We start from the raw sequence: 17,761 nt of genomic DNA, 5'->3' as shown, positions 1-17,761 counted from the left end.
GCAGGATCCATCCAGGCTTCCCAAAAAGGTGGCCAGAGTTTATCTGGCACAGGTTCCCACTTCTTTATGATTAAACACTGGTACACTCCATCTCTGCCTCTCCCTGCCAATTTTGGGGTACAAACCATACTAGAAGTCAGCCTGTCAGCAGTCTCAGTGAGTGCCCAGATTCTGTTCTAGAATACTAACGTAAGGTATTCTGGTGCAGCAGTCTTAGACCCAGCATAATTGTGGGCATATAAATGCAGGAGGAATAAACGCAAGACACGTATTCCGTAAGTTACACCTGCAAAGTCCATCCATTTTATTTGAAGCAAGCTTTGAATGTTTACTAACCCACGTACACTGCGGTCGGAGACTGCTGTGCGGTTTTCTATGGCACGGGGACACGCGAGCTTCAGCTTTTCTTCCGGCTGGAATCTCCCTATGGAATGCATTGTCAGGTCAGCTTTGTCACTATGGCAGTTTTACACAGCTTAGAAAACTTTTGAAAAAGCAATTGTTTGTGACTGTGTTTTTCTGATTATATATAGATTTGATTTTCTTGGTTGTTGAGTGATATAATATCTTGTTGTATATTTATTATTGTGTATACTTTTTGTTTCATTTTGTTATGAATTTTTTTAAATGGAAGCCATCTAGTTATAGGTGGAATACAAAATTTTAAAATAAATAAATAAATAAGTGGGAGAACATTTTTCTTCACTCAACATGTACTTAAACTCTGGAATTCGTTGCCAGAGAATGTAGTTAAAGCAGTTAGCTTAGCGGGGTTTAAAAAAGGTTTGGATAGCTTTGTAAAGGAAAAGTACATAGACCATTATTAAAATGGACTTGGGAAAATCCACTGCTTATTTCCAGGATAAGCATCATAAAATGAATTGTACTGTTTTGGGATCTTACCAGGTACTTGTAAGGATTGGCCACCTTTGGAAACAGGTTGCTGGGCTTGATGGACCTTTGATCTGTCCCAGTGTGGCAATACTTATGTACTTATGTGCTTGGGATTCTGAATGGAATCTTGCTACTCTTTGGGGTTCCACATGGAATGTTGCTACACATCAACATTTCTTCAAGTCAAACATAACAAAAAGGCACATTACTCAGAGCCTGCTACTTGAACCCTTCTGAAACTTAAGACAGTTCCTCAAACTCAGTCAAACACAAGCATCTACTTTCCTTCTCCAGCTGTCACCTTTTCCAGAGAGAGCGTTCCCAGTGTTTCCATCTACCTCCTACAGCTTTCCACCACTCTCTTAATAAAGCTGCCTGCAACCCTCTCGCACCTGGCTCAATTTCCCAATCAACTGCTGGCTTCTCACTCTCCTGCCTAGAGTCCTCCCCCTGACTCTGATTCCCTTGCTGCTGCAGTGCATTCTGGACCTTGTAGTTCCCTGCTGCCTCACAATATTCATTGTGGATATCCTGACAGCCTGACTGGCTGGGGCGCCTCCAGGACCAGGTTTGGGAACCACTGCACCATCCCACTTCTGTGCGCCATTTACAAAATAACATATAGGCCCCCTGCTGGCACTTTCATGGGTAAATACACACTTTCATTTAGGTGCACATGGTGTGGGTAAATGAGGGCACCTAGATTATTCATTACCCCAGCTGCAAAAGACTTAAATATAAATCAATATATGCATCTAGCTTCTCCTACATCAGCACACAACTATGGAATGCACTAGCAAATGCCATAAGAACAATGCACGACTTGGTTGCCTTCCGGAAATTACTAAAAGCTAACTTGTTCAGAAAGACCTACAATAAGGATCTTTCATAAATGACCTATTATCAAAACTCTACTAGAACAAGATAACATTGAACCCTTTTTATTTGTTTACTTCAATTACATTGTTACTGTTGAATGTTATAGACCACCCCTGTTCTTTAATGCCTGAAATGAACTCTTTATTTTCCAACCTATAATTTTATGTTTCATTTTCTGTACTTAAAATGTAATAATACTTTGTATCTTTTCATACCGAAAATGGCGATTGACATTACGGTATAATGTAAGCCACATTGAGCCTGCAAAGAGGTGGGAAAATGTGGGATACAAATGCAGCAAATAAATAAATAAATAGCTAAATAGAATGAACTACTGAGAGCCAACTTAAGAGAAACCACATGTAAGATTTTTATAACCACATGATATCATGGAGTTAGTTTCCCAGCTGTTTGCACTGGGACAAAGTCCACAGTTACGTCCAAGCCAAGGACTTTGCACCAGTGTTTGAAGTGGGTCAGTTGTGCATGTAAAAAAATGTGCACAGAGTTGAAAATGCAGTTTAAGTGTGTTTGCTTCCCTCCTCTAACCTAAACACTCGAAGCAGCTGTAAGCTAACACTGAAATTTTCCCCCAAATTCTATAAACGGTGCCTAAGGTTAGGTGCTGCTTCTGCGTCCAGAAACACGTTCTAACGGCTGCAGCAGTGCGCTGAACCGGGGCTGAAACAGCAGACTGACGCAGAAATACGCTTACATGCCTAGCGCCTAAGTGTATCCATGTGCAACTTCAAAGGGGGCATTCCCAGGGGAGGGGCATGGGTGAGTCGAGGCATTCCAGAAAATTACACACAGTATTATACCACGGCTGTGTGCCCAACTTGCACGCCAGGATTTCTACCTGGTTTCAGCTGGGGTAAGTTTTCACGTCCAAAGTTGGGCGTGGAATTTGGCAACCAACTTGGCTGTTTGAGCAAGCATTTAATTTAATTTAGTAAATTAAATGGGTCTGTTATATCATCTCCACTATTTGTTTCTCTTCTCCCCCCCCCGGCAAATTCCCAGCTTTCCCTATCCTCATGGATTGTACCTTTAGCTTTTTGCTTTTACTGGGTTGTTGTCCTACAGTTGATTGCTAGAACCTTTCCTTTTCAGTCTTCTTATTTTATTGTTGTTTTAGATTTTACATTATAAAAACTTCCCAATCTGCGAGTCAGTTTAGGCGGTATAGTAAGTTTTTAATAATAATAACAATCATTATTATTATAGTGCTGATTTACATGTGTAAATGATGTCTAACTTTCCTAAAATCACCTCCATAAAATATTACGCAGACAAGAACAGCAAGGCCTGTCTAATCTGACCACTTCTGACGCCACACGGCAGAGCCAAGCCTATCTGAAGCTCTCGTTCCTTTTATGAGATGAGGAAGCAATAGATCTAGAGGAGGAGAATTGAGGTTGCAGGGAGTAACCTCAGGAAATACTTTTTTATGGAGGAGGGTGGTGGATGTTTCAAATACTTTCCTAGTGGAGGTGGTGGAAACAAAAACAGTGACGGCATGTGATAAATACAGAAGATACAGGATGGAATCAAAGCAAAACTTATATAACCTTAGCACTTTAAACAGGGTGTGTTACGTTATGTTACATCATGTCTTATTTCAATTCAAACTTCTCTTATTAACCTAAAAGTGCATTCACTCTGCCGCTCCCCAGTACCTCTCCACTCTTGTCTCTCCCTACGCCCCCATCTCGGGTACTCCGTTCTGTAGATAAATCTCTCTTATCTGTCCGCTTCTCCTCTACTGCTAATTCCAGACTTTGTTCCTTTTATCTTGCTGCACCTCACGCCTGGAATAGACTTCCTGAGTTTGTATGTCTAGCCCCGTCTTTGGCCGTTTTCAAATCCAAACTTAAAGCCCACCTCTTTGACGCTGCTTTTGACTCTTAACCACTGCTCACTTGCCCTGTACCTTTTCTCCCCTCCTCTTTAATTCCCTTACCTCTCGTTGTTCTGTCTGTTACCTGTCTTATTTAGATTATGAACTCTTTGAGCAGGGCTGTCTTTTTGTGTATGGTGTACAGCGCTGCGTATGCCTTGTAGCGCTATAGAAATGATAAGTAGTAGTAGTAGTATTTATTTATTTATTTGTTGCATTTGTATCCCACATTTTCCCACCTCTTTGCAGGCTCAATGTGGCTTACAATACGTCATGAATAGTGGAAGCATATAAGAAGATATACATTTAGCATTATAGAAGGATCTTGAGTAACGTGATAATGATAGAACATACTAGCAGTTTAGCAAGCAGATATTGTAAGGCAGTTCTGGATATTTGTATTGGAGTTCATATTTGTTGGTCTTTGTGGTGTGCCTTGTTAAAGAGTAGTCTTGTATTCCACCATTACTTACTCAGTTCAGGTCAGATCACAACTAGGGTGGTGGACTTTGTTCCTGGGGAACTGAGGAACTGAGTTCGATTCCCGGCACAGGCAGCTCCTTGTGACTCTGGGCAAGTCACTTAACCCTCCATTGCCCGCTGCATTGAGCCTGCCATGAGTGGGAAAGTGCGGGGTACAAATGTAACAAAAAAAAAATAAAAGATACCAGAGCAAAATGTCTGACAGTTATAATACAAAAGCACTTAGATCTACAAAGTTCCTTAGGTTAATATGTAACTTTGTAAGTCTAAGTGCTTTGAAAATACACCTCCAAGAGTACTACACAATGATTCACTCAATACAGAAGTTGCATGCAATTCAATTAATCAGAATCTGAAGACATGAAACCAATTCTGTGAAAAAGTAAAGTCTTCAGTTTAACTCAAATAGTGTCGGTAGGATCTTGAAAATAGAGGTAAAGAATTCCAAATTGTAGCCATTTGATAATGTAATGATGGGGAAAGATGTTTAACTGTTTTTAACGTGGTTATATTTGGGAAAAGTAAAAGAAACTGATCCCGGTTACTGTATTTAGAGGAAGTGCCTTCTAATACAGCAGCCAGACTAATATTCGGCACACCAAAATACGAAAGCACGAAACCCCTATGAGAAAAACTACACTGGCTCCCACTAAAAGAACGCATCACGTTCAAACTTTGCACTTTAGTCCATAAAATCATCCATGGTAACGCCCCAGCCTACATGTCAGATCTAATAGAACTACCACCCAGGAACGCAAAAAAATCTTCCCGCACACCCCTCATTCTTCATCCTCCCAAGTGTAAGGGTTTGAAATACAAATCAATGCATGCATCTACCTTTTCCTATACGAGCACGCAGCTCTGGAATGCGCTGCCACGTAACTTGAAAACGGTCTATGAACTGACCAAAATCTATCTCTTCGACAAGATAGATCACAAAGATCAACATGTGTAACTGTACAATCTTTTGAACTTCTAGTACTGTCTTATAATGTCTTTTGCTTTAACACCATCATGTAATTCACCACCATGTAACACAAACGCTCTGTATACCTAATGTATATTCACTTCTATTTCCAGTACCCATGATGTATTGTAAGCCACATTGAGCCTGCAAAGAGGTGGGATAATGTGGGATACAAATGCAATAAATAAATAAAATAAAATAAAATAACAATGCAACTAGGTCCGTCATATGTGAAGGAGCATCACCAGATACAATTTGAAATACCATTACGCTCAATTTGAAATGAATGCAGGTCATAATCAGTAACCAGTGTAACTTTAAATAGTAATTAAATTAGCCTGATGGCTGTATTTTGCATGATTTGTAATCAGTCAATTAAAGCCTTAGAACAAGATTGCAATAATCAAACTGAGATTGTTTGCTCAATCACTTATACTATCTATACTATCTGAATGTATCCCCTGAAAAGTATTTTCATATGGCCTTAAACTTCCTAAGAATAAAATAGGATTTCTTCATTAGTGAAGAAACATGTTGTTGCATTGGTAATAAGTTATCCAATTCTACACTCAAAAGTTTTGAGTACAGAACTAATGAGAATGAATTCCCATCAATCATAAAATTCTGTGTGTATCTTATATCGTTGCTAGCTCCTGTCCAAAGAAACTTAGGGCCTGATGCTCAAAGCAAACCGGACTTGCAATGTTTAATTTAGGCTGGTTTTAGCCAATCTAAATGAAATGGGTTTTTTTTCCATGCAATACACAGAGGCTTTCAGCCACTGTTTTATCATGCATGGAAGCAGTGACTGAAAGTCCCATGCTAATGAGCTCACTTTTTAAAAATGAGCTCATTAGCTATTCCATGCAATGCACAGAAAACCGACCCATGGGAAACAGGCAAAAATATTACGATTGCTCCGAAGCTGTTGTTGAAATTCCCGTGCTACTTTCCTGTCAGTGCCTGAGCACTGATTGGCTCAAGCACTGAGACCCCTACCCCTAAGCCCCTCCTGAACCCAAGCCTCACCCCCAACCTTGAAAAAAAACCCCAGTGGTCTGGTGGACCCCCCCCCCCCCCCCGAAGTTGAAAATTTCCCGGAGGGTCCATTGAACCCCCCCTACCTTCCCTCTGCAAAAAATACCCTGGTGGCCCAGGGGGCCCACCGACCCTCCCCCTAATTGAACACTAGGCCCTGGTGGTTTAGTGTAATCCCACCCTCCTCCGACCCCTCCCTCATACATGTATTCAGAGGCAGGAGGGAGGTCTATTCTCTCTTGCCTCTGGGTCTACCTGCTGCAAAATGGTGGTGCCCTGCACCTGCCCAGTGCATCCTTGAATTCACTGGGAGGGGCTAAGTACCATATAAGGAAAAAAACTGATATAATACTTTGACCCATCTCAGTGCATCCCAGGATGCATGGGGCAGGGGTGGGGTGCTGCCATTTTGCAGTGGGAAGACCCAGAGGCTCTTGCCTGCGACTACAGGTATGGGGAAGGGTTGGGGAGTGGGATACACTAAACCACCAGGGCTCATTGTTAAATTATGGGGAGGGGGGGATCAGTGGGCCCATTGGACCTCCAGGGTATTTTTTGGAGAATGGGGGTCCTCTGTTCTCCCAGAAAGTTTTCAAGTTTGGAAGGGTCAGGGGCAGTGGCGTAGCCAGACTGCTAATTTTGGGTGGGCCTGAACCTAAAGTGGGTGGGCACAAAAGTTTCTCTCTACCCCCCCCCCCCCCCAGCAAAATTTAGTCACACTCAGATGCATTTGTCACACAGGGTAAAGTGCTGCTTTTCAGTGCATCCAATTTCAGACAATTTATTTAATAGCCTAATCCTTTTCAGTGAGCTTTCAGAGGCCAAAACCTCCTGCCTCAGGTCAGTATAATGCTGTTACGGTATCTTCTTCTGACCTAAGGAAGGAAGTATTGGTCTCTGAAACTTTATTAACACCATATTACTTTATCCTAAATTAAAAATAAAATTATTTTCTTTACCTTTGTTGTATGGCCATTTACTTTTTCTAATTGTGTTGCTCCCAGTCTCTAGATTCTGCTTTCCTTCGTTTTTGCTTAACTCTTCTGCCAGGGTTTCCTGGCCATTTGTCATTTTTCTCTCCTTTTTCTTTGCTTTCTTCAATATTTTTCTGCCTCTCTCTGTGTCCAGATTTAATTCATTCTTACTATCCATTCTTTAATTTCCTTCATCTACTTATGGCTTTTCATCTTTTCTCACCCTTGTTCTCCCCATGCCCCTTCCTCTTATTCTCCAATCTTTCACTACTCCCCCTTTCCATGCAGCAACTCTCCTCGTTCTCTCCCCATCCTTCCAGTCTCTCCCCTCTCTCGCCCCATCCTTCCAGTAGTCTCCCCTCTTTCTTTCTGCATCCTTCCATCGTGTCACCTCTTTCTCCCTACTCTTCCATCCAGCGTCTTCCCTCTTTCTCTCCTCATCCTTCCACCCATCTACCCTCTCTCCTGATCCTTCCATCTAATGTCTCTCTCCCTCCTTCTAACCAGTATCTATCTCTCTACCCTTTTCTGTTCAGTGTCCCTTCTCTCTCCACATCCTTCCAGTCTCTCCCCTTTTTCTCTGCATCCTTTCATCCATCTCCCCTCTTTCTCTGCCATCCTCCCATCTGTTTTCCCTCTTTCTCTCCCCAATCTTCCGTTTTCCCTCTTTCTCTGCCATCCTCCCATCTGTTTTCCCTCTTTCTCTCCCCAATCTTCCGTTTTCCCTCTTTCTCTGCCATCCTCCCATCTGTTTTCCTTCTTTCTCTCCCCATCCTTCCGTTTTCCCTCTTTCTCTGCCATCTTCCCATCTGTTTTCCCTCTTTCTCTCCCCAACCTTCCGTTTTCCCTCTTTCTCTGCCATCCTCCCATCTGTTTCCCTCTTTCTCTCCCCATCCTTCCATTTTCCCTCTTTCTCCCCATCCTGCCATCCATTTTCCCTCTCCCGATTCAGGCCCACCAGCCCCAGCTCCCATTGCCGGCCACTGCTGCTTTTCCTGATGAGCAGCAGGGCCGGCGCTACAAAAAGAAGAAGCGCTCAGCTGACTGAGCTGAGCGCCAACGCTAAGACTCGACGAGAAAAAATGTTTTTAAAAAAACGCGGCACCGCAGGCAGCCTGAAGCATTGGCTGCAGAGCCAGCAGCCAATGCTTCGTGGCTGCCTGCGGTGCCGCGTTTTTTTAAAAACATTTTTTCTCGTCGAGTCTTAGCGTTGGCGCTCAGCTCAGTCAGCTGAGCGCTTCTTCTTTTTGTAGTGCTGGCCCTGCTGCTCATCAGGAAAAGCAGCAGTGGCCGGCAATGGGAGCTGGGGCTGGCGCTGGGCGGGCCTGGGCTGAAATTGGGTGGGCCTGGGCCCACCCAGGCCCACCCGTAGCTATGCCCCTGGTCAGGGGGCCACAGGATCCCCTGGGAAGTTGTCAAGTACCAGCAGGGTTGGGGGGGGGGTCCATCGGACATCCCTGTGAAGCTTTAAAGTTTGGGGAGTCAGGAAGCTGATGTACAAAGCTGTCTGGCTGAACAATCCTGTCCTGTGCATGTGCTGGGCACCCGAGTTGCAAACAACAACTGATAAAGGGATTTCCATGCATCTCATTTGCATACCATCCCCTTTGTGCATCAGTCGCTGTTTGCCACTTAGTGAGTTCTCCAGTGGTTGCTGTATTTAACAGCAACCTTTGTGCATCAGCATAAAATTTTCTTTGTTTAGTTTGAGACAATGGATTGACATCCACAGCATCAAGTACAACTCTGGCTGCCTTGTTGGCAGTAGAGACAGGGGAGACAACCCCAGGTATTGTGAGAGGCAAGTGAAACTGACATTTCGGAGCATCACAGCCCTCCCCTCCACTCTCCCACTTTTAAATTAGCTATAACAAAAACTCCCAGAGGTCTTAGAAACCCCTTGAGCAAGTTTCAGCCCCTCCCCTCCCCCAATCATTATTTGCTAGCATCATTCAGTGGGAATGGTATGAGAAATTTACCAATTTACTCATGGAATCCTTCGGAGCAAACACTGAAGCATTAAATAATGGCACCGCATGGCAGTTTGACAGTTACTGTAACCAGAACCTCTCACCTTCCGATCTTTGCTTACCTGAAACAGGGAACCTACAAGAATTGAGCAGTGAGGATGGCGAGAAGCAAGGTGTGGAGGAGGGAGAAACTGAAGAGGAAGACTGCTCTTCAGAGGGCTCCACATCTTTTGTTAGTCACCCTAGCAATGGTAAGCGTATGAAAATGATTTAACAGTAAGTCATATTCATCTTAGTTTGCACAGAGGAAGATAACTGTAAAAATAGAGCGTCAAGGATGCAGTTTAAGCAGAGCAGTTAGAGACACATGCTTTTGCAAAATCTTGAGAGGTTTGTGGCTCTGGAAGTGTTTTGTTATAAGCCTCATAAGTTAGCATGTTTCAATCAGATGTGCATCCTGGAGCTAAACCTCTGTGTACTGGACGAGTTACCTGCTCCACACTGAGGCTCTTTTTCATTTGTACACTTCCTTTTTTTCCAGGTACTTTCTTGAAAACCTTACTTGTTTTCTCTCATCAACTTCCCATACCCACGTGCATTGCAGCTGAAGTCTACGTCCCTCTAACCTTCTTAAAGGAAAATCTACACAAGGAGAATGTGGTACGGTTGTGCTCTAGCTTCTTCCTAATAAACCCCCCCCCCCCACCCCCAATGTTCTCTGGAAGTATTAACGTGAATCAGGTAAGGGAACAACTTGGAAACTAATAAAAACAAACAAACCTAGCACATAGGCGTAGTTTGCCTGCTTACCTGGAGGGGTGGGGGGTGGGGACTAATTTAACATTAGCACTTACAACATTTTTTGGGGGGAAGGAGGGCACTGTGCCCCACATACCAACCCCAAACTATGCCTATGGCTTAGCAAAGATTCTGGTCTTCTGTTAGGTCTTAGAAAATGACCAAGGCAGGACAATGGGAGTTAGAAGAAAACCGATGGCACTGGACCAGTGGTGTAGCCAAGGATGGGCCCAGGCCCACCCAGTAGCACACCTATGATGTGGCTGGCAGGGATCTCCAAGACCCACCAGCCGAAAACTCCCAACAACTGTCCCTCCTGCATACCTTGTAAATAGCAGATCTTTGCCTGCAGTGAGCAGCAACTGATACATACTGCTCACACCGGCCCCCACAGTCTTTCCTCGGATGTATTCCCACCTAGGCGGAAACAGGAAGTTGCATCAGAGGGAAGGCTGTGGGGCCAACATGAGCAGTGTGTAATAGTTGCTGCTCGCTGCCGGTGAAAATGTGCTGTTTAAAGGTATGCAGGAGAGTCGGGATGTTTGAGAGACCATATGACACGCAGGCGAGAGGAGAGACCAAATCACTTGTGGGACAGGGTGGAGTTCTCCTGCCCACCCATCTTGGGCCCAGGCCCACCCAAAAGTGGGTGTCTGGCTACGCCCCTGCACTGGACACCTATTTGGAACAAAACTAATTGTGTTTCCAAAAGAAAACAAATCCCTGGCTCTACAAGCCATCTGATTGATCGGATTAAGAGCAGTTAAACTGTTGGGTTTTTCATGAGTGGCATAATATTTCTTTGTTTTGTTTATGTAGAGTTTATTTGTATTTCAAGTGACCATTAGGTCCTGTATGTGATTTATGCATGCTGAAATTTCATATAATACAGTCCCTCTGATTCTGTAATGCTGCACGCACTTTTTCATGCTAAGCTGTTGTGCGCATAACTTAATTGTTGAATGAGAGGCTTATGGCCAGTTAAATTGCTTGTGTGGTGATTTTCAGTGGCACTTAACCAGATTGTGCCGCCGAATATTTTGTCTAACCACCTAAGCTGAAACTGGTTATATTGTGGGGTTCAGTTGGCATTTATGCAATTAACTGCTGATATGCAGGACTTGAGCGCAGGAGTAAACTGGACAAAGTGGGCCTTATAAAACGTGACACTCCTGTCTTTGCCCGGTTTAGCTTAAGCGGTTAAGTACTGAATATCACACTTAACTAGATAAGTGATAGGTGGCCCGCACATACACGGATATTGAATGCTGCTGCCTGGACATGGTCTTGCATTGAATAATCTAGGCCCTGGACCCCCTGCCGATAACCCTCTCGACCCCCCCCTCCCGCCGCCAACCCGCCGTCGCCTACCTTTGCTGGCGGGGGACCCCAACCCCCACCAGCCGAGGTCCTCTTCTTCCTGCAAAGGCACATTTTAGCCCCTCCCCCAGCGCCGCCAAACCCCCCCTGCCGTCGAGAGGGTCATCGGCTGGGGGGGCAAAGTTGGTGGTGGCAGCAGGGGGGGGGGAGGTGGCGGGGGGAGGGTCGGCGGCGGTAGGGGGGCCTGATCCAGGCATAACACGACTGGCCCCCCCAAAAATGCTGTCCACTACCGGATGAAATGTTATCCCAATGTGATTAGCGTTCTTGGAAGTGGACAGGATACACCTAGAATTTGCAACTGGAATTGGAACATCTTGTAGAGGTCTATTTTGAAGAACATTGAAGTAATTCAGATTAACATTTTTCTTGTTAGGGAACTGTTGTGTTTGACTGTTTTGAGACTGTGGCGGGCGCAGAGGTGCATCTTGAATCCTACACAACACCCCGATACACAGAGAAACTGACGTCTACACATGATATCCCAGGTGAACATTTGTTTATTGTGGTTCAGACACAGGACCAGCCTTCAGCACTCAGATACACCATAGGGAATCTTAAGATGAGTTCAGGAACTAGGGCCTGTAGATCATCTCTGTAGAGCTGAACACGTAGAGGCATATTTTCAAAGAACTTTGGAAGTTTATGTGCTTTGAAAAAGAGCCCCATTGTATATGTATCATGAGGGTGATTATCATTGGTGGTCTAAATTAAGACAACTGCTTAATTATAATGTACATACAAAGCACATGCATCGGAAGATAAAGATGGACCTACACAGGGGTTTCTTTAGGAAAGTTTAGAAGTGTCCTGTCTTGCAATGACCTTCATGCTTCTTTTGAAGCCATCAGGTGCGTTTTTGTATCAATTAATATTTTATTTTCAATAGTAAACAACGAATCATACAAATACACCGGAATATAGAACCATACAATCTCCACCTCCTCCAATACCTTAGAACCCTGTAAACAAGAACCCCCCCCCCCCCCCACCACCAAACAGAACAACCCCCAACTGACCCACAGTTCTCCCCCCCCCCATAAGATGTATAAAATCAAACCCATTCAGAGTGCCCCGTGAGTTCAAGACACTCCAAAAACAACCCCTCACCCCCACCTACCCTCTGCCGACACCCCTTTCAGGGGCATTTTTCTGTATTATTACATCACTTCCTTCCTCTGTTTCACAACCTTTCACTGGAGGAGATGGAATGTGGAAAGTCTAGTCTGAGGGTTTGTTTCTTTCCATACGATCTTAGTGATGTTACTTTGTTTCATCTGATTGACAGATTGTAGTCAGCTGCGGCAGATGGGTGATGTAAAGAATTGTCAAGGTAAGTGGCACAAACCTCTGAAATCAGCACCATGTACTCTGAATAGTTCATTTGTTATTGAGAGCTTCTAGTTACTAAACATTTATTGTTTAAAAAACAAAGATAACCTTTCATCCAAGAAAAAGAAGTTGACAAGTCTTATCCTACTGAGCCTGAAGGCCAACAGCTGCCTATGCAAATCTCATCAAAATGCCCTGAGGGCAGATTAAGGCACAGCGGGCATACATCTAGGCCCCAGACGTTTAGGTGGTGGGGGGCTGGTAAGATGTCCTCAGAATGGCCAATGGTCTGGATTTTTTCAGGACTCTAAAGATTTGTACATTAACTTTCTCAAAGCCAGAATGATGGCTAAGGTGTCTGAAGGCTTTTCAGAAGACTGTGGTAGATCCAGTCAGTGGGAAGGCTGCTCTGGAGACAGGAAAGAGGGGTTGGACTGGGGGAATTTCAAGTGCTATAGGGAATATAGACCTCTGCCTGGGGGGGGGGGGGGGCTTGGAGAAAGACAGTGGAACCAGTGGATGGGGGGGGGGGGTGTTGAGAAAGAGTAGAAATTTCAGAGATCTAGAATAAGTGTGAAGGGGCTGCTGTAGGATTAGTTAAAAGAGCTGGCAGCAAATCTAAGAGTTTACATGACAATAGAAAGACCTGGTAGGGACAGCACCGGGGAGTGGGGGGGGGGGGGGGGATAAAGAGAGGGGGGGGGGGAATAGTAATCATAGGTCAGAAAAACTCTCTTTACCTTAATGTGCTATCAAAAATGAAAACGTGTCTAATGTTCCACAAAATCTTAACACTTCTGCCATACAACTAAAGTCACCGGACACTTATCATTGTGATAATCATATTGCAATGGATGATTGCTCAGTCACAGCAGGACGAAATGAATAACAGTGTGGTCCCGACGAACCCGTTTCACTTCCAGCTTCTTCTGGAGATGTACCCCGAATCTGCAAGCCAAGATACCATAAACAACGTGAGGACCCACACAAAATAAGCAGTGGATTTTCCCAAGTTCAACAATAATGGTTTATGGTCTTTTTCTTTAGGAATTTGTCCAAACCTTTTTAAAACTCTGCTACACTAACTGCTTTTACCACATTCTATGGCAGTGAATTCCAGGGCTTAATTATTACACTGAATGAAGAAATATTTTCTCTGATTTGTTCTAAATGTATTGCTCAGTAACTTCATCGTGTGTCCCTTAGTCCATGTACCTTTGAAAAGTGACAAGTGATTCACATTTACCCCTTTCATCCCACTCTGTACTTTATAGACCTCTATCATATCTCCTATCACCATCTCTTCTCCAAGTTGAAGAGCCCTGACCTCTTTAGCCTTTCCTCATAGGGAAGTCATGCCATCCCCTGTCTCATTTTGGCCGCCTTTCTCTGTACCTTTTCTAATTCTGCTGCAGTGGCGTAGCTACAGGTGGGCCTGGGTGGGCCACAGCCCACCCAATTTGGACTCAGGCCCACCCAAAATTGTGACACTCTTGCTGTGGCTGGTGGTAATCCCCAAAGCCTAAAGATTTCCTCCTCCTCAGACAGCCAGTGCTCTTCCAAACGGCAGCTGGCACCACACACCGGCCCTTCTGCACATGCTCCGTTTTCACCCATGCAGAAGCACTGAGCATGTACGGACTACTGGCAGTGGCATCAACTCAAGTGCTGCCAGCTGCTGTTTGGAAGAGCACTGACTGCCCGAGGAGGAGGAAATCTTCAGTTGCTGCAGTTTGGGGATCCCCACCATCTCAGGTATTTAATATTTTCTGCTTGAGGGTAGGGGGAGAGGCAGAATGCAGAAAGCAGAGCGGAGGGGGGCCAGGAGGGACTGAATTCTGTGCCCATCCATTTTGGGCTCAGACCCACCCAAATTGGCTGTCTGGCTACGCCCCTGTTCTGCTGTATCTTTTTTGATGTGGTGACCTGAATTGCCCAATTCCCTCCTCCTCCCCCTCCAATATGTCATGGACCCTGTCTGAGCACCTGCACAGTTTGCAAGGAGGTTTCCTGTTTGAGTGCATGCATAAAATGTAACTCCACCCACATGCTCTCAGGCTCCACCCCTGAGCACGCCTACTGTACAAGTCCACACCAGCTTGCACATTTGGGCATGACCTCATTTTGCAAGACCTTCTTTCCGCATGTAAATCAGCATTTTACATGTAAAAATGGTTATGAAATTACCCTAATTGTGACAGTCTTTTTCCTTTTGCAGTTCCTACACTTCAGATTTCCATTCAGGAGGATGCAGTGATTGAGGTCGTGAAAGTCTCCCAAGTACGCGAATGTCAGCTGAAGCTATATTATAAGCAGAGACCCAATGAATCTTTCAAGGTAGTCACACTGGTAAGTGGAGGAACCCTTAATGTTCTGCAATCACTTTTCTTTCTTTCTTTTTTTTAAATATTTTTATTGAAGTTTTTTCAAAACATACAACAGAAAAGAAAACACAAAATCAAACAAACAAACAATATTAACACACCATGGCAAATAAGCGTAAATATGAGGGCGTTCCATGACAATACCTATAGACGAAGGTCAATTAGTGCTATGGAATGCCTGACAAAATAAGTCTAATCGCGCCCAAGTCTTTAAGACAGACTTAGCTCTCTGATGTTTATGGGCAAGAAGTGCTTCATATTTTCTTATCACACAAATGTAACTCCACCATTCATTATAATTCAGATTCACATTATTTTTCAGTAGAGAGGTGTGGTAGCCGTGTTAGTCCTCTCTTAAAGGTTATCAATAGAAATCAAACAAAATAAAACATGGAAAAGAAAATAAGATGATACCTTTTTTATTGGACATAACTTAATACATTTCTTGATTAGCTTTCGAAGGTTGCCCTTCTTCCTCAGATCGGAAATAAGCAAATGTGGTAGCAGGTAGTATATATAAGAGAAACATCAAAGCATTACTTTGACAGTCTGACAGAGTGGGAGGGTGGGGGTATGCATGGGGACATCAAAGCATTTCATTGATATTCTAACAGGATGGGTGTTGGTAGGTGAGAGGAGGGTAATAAACAGAGAAATACAGCTTATGGTTTATTGTTTCTAACCCATTATAAACCATAAGCTGTATTTCTCTGCTATTAGAAAATGAGCTCAGGTATCATAGGTACCTGCTGTCTGGGTACAGTGGTTACTTCAGCCAGGGCCAGCATTAGGGGATGGCAAAGAAGGAAATTGCCCTGTGCCTCCATACCATAGGGGGGGGTGCCAAACCTACCTCAAGGTGAAGGAGTTATAGCCTACAGGCAGGCTTTGGGGCCTCCTCTCCAGTTCTTTCTCTGGGCCCCTTCAAGTCTAAGACCAGCCCTGGCTTCAGCACCCTCAGTGCTGAGCAAATTCCTTCACTGTGTCCAGGTAGGAGTAATTTGCGTTTGAGTTTAGCCTCCTATTCCCGATATCCCTGCTTGGAAATCTCCTCTAACCCAATCCTCAAGTGCAGAATCCTAGAAATTGTCCTTCATCACAGAGATTCTCCTTAGCAAATAATTCAGAAGACACAGAGTTAAAAAGCTTCAGAGGGACAGAAGGGGGGCGGAGCAAGATGGCGGCAGTAACATCACCCCGCGAGTAACATCGAGGAGTCAGCAGGAGCACAAACCCTTTCTCTATTACCTTAAAAAATTGTTTTACCTGTAAGGAAATATGCCGCATACAAAGAGAAAGGCGTTTGTTGGAGCCGCGGCCCAGGCAGCTCTAATCTCTACACCTAACCAGCAGACGCTCGATAGTTTTCTCACGAGAACCGCGACGACGGCGTTTGGAGGTCCCGCTGAGTTTACAGCGCCAGGAGAGGCTGACCTCTTGGGACAGGACATTTCGTTGTCCCCTCCAACGCGATCTCAACCGCCACAACCGACTGGGGCCGATTATGGAGGCAACCCGCAAAACCGCGACGACGGCGAAGCGGTGAGTCAACTGGGCCCCATAGCGATTTCCCCAGTCGATGCCTGTGTTTCATCTAAGGCCCAGAAAGTGCCGGTATCACTCGAGGCTATATGGGAGATACTTCAGACGGTCTTAACCTCAACTAGCAAGATCGACTCTCTCGTAAGTAACGTTCAGACTTTGTCTAAAGACCTTACAGCAATGAAAAATGAAGTCTCAGAAAGAATAAATCACTTATCTGACGAAAATGTAAAAATGAAAGAAATTTCAGCAAAGCTTATACAAGACAATACATTGATTCATAGCAGACTGGAGTATTTTGAAAATTATAACAGGAGGCTTAATTTGCGTTTGTTGAACTTTCCAAGAACTTTAGTTTATTCTTCTTTGGAAATCTTCAAACGATATCTGATGGAAAATTTGAAATTTACAGAAGATAAAATACCTCCACTCAATAAAGTATATTATCTGCCAGCAAGAAAATTGAAAGATGGCCCCCAAGAACTACCACAAATAGAACCTGACTTAAATGTTTCGGAATTATTAGAATCTTCTTTGACTGAAATAACTGAAAGACAAACTCTTTTGCTATCTTTTATTTTTCAACAGGACCTGGAACTGGTTAGAAAAACTGCATTAAAGCACTTACAAACCCCATTTTATGGGAAAAAAGTACTAGTCTTTCCAGATGTCACTAAACAGACTCAGGCTAGAAGGAAAGAGTTTTTGGCATTAAGATCCGCAACATTAGCCTCTTTTAATCTCAATTACCCATGTAAATGCAATGTGAAATATTTAGGGGTTAAATATGTATTTTTTGTTTCTGAGCACCTGAAACAGTTTATTACACAGAAAAAGGTTTTATAATTTACATTGGAGTTTAGTAGGTCTGATTAGCCTTGAAAAGAGACTAATGAAAAAGTAAAAATGCGCGGTATATACTGTTAAGCCTTTACCTCTTAGTTTTGGAAGATATTTGAAACTAATCTCCTGAGTAGTATTAAGTTCCAGCCCCCTTTAATTTGGGGTCTAATACAAGTTGATAATCTATATTTTCCTTATTTAATTTTTTCTCTAAAGAAAATTACCTGTAACCTGTTAAACTGCTTTACTTGTTCAAGATATATTCTTGTAAATTAATGAAAACGATAAATAAAGAAAAAAAAAAAAGCTTCATTACAGAAGGACCCTAAAAAGAGAGAACTTTTGATCTTTCATTCTAGATTCACAAAACTAAAATC

The 17,761-nt window shown here is 43.7% G+C and overlaps 1 protein-coding gene across 2 annotated transcripts in view; it reads left to right on the top strand.

The window, feature by feature from the left end:
* The window catches only part of IL17RC (interleukin 17 receptor C), an 82,266-nt gene that overhangs the window by 39,156 nt on the left and 25,349 nt on the right, over window positions 1-17,761 (top strand). For both annotated transcript variants that reach the window (XM_030206077.1, XM_030206076.1), the window contains exons 4-8: window positions 9,237-9,356; window positions 9,647-9,765; window positions 11,660-11,771; window positions 12,572-12,616; window positions 14,834-14,964. In XM_030206077.1, coding sequence (XP_030061937.1) covers window positions 9,237-9,356; window positions 9,647-9,765; window positions 11,660-11,771; window positions 12,572-12,616; window positions 14,834-14,964 — 527 coding nt within the window. The remainder of the gene's footprint in view (window positions 1-9,236; window positions 9,357-9,646; window positions 9,766-11,659; window positions 11,772-12,571; window positions 12,617-14,833; window positions 14,965-17,761) is intronic.

Source organism: Microcaecilia unicolor, chromosome 6 (genome assembly GCF_901765095.1).
Source record: "Microcaecilia unicolor chromosome 6, aMicUni1.1, whole genome shotgun sequence".
Classification (NCBI taxonomy): domain Eukaryota; kingdom Metazoa; phylum Chordata; class Amphibia; order Gymnophiona; family Siphonopidae; genus Microcaecilia; species Microcaecilia unicolor.
This window is presented reverse-complemented; position numbering and strand designations above follow the sequence as displayed.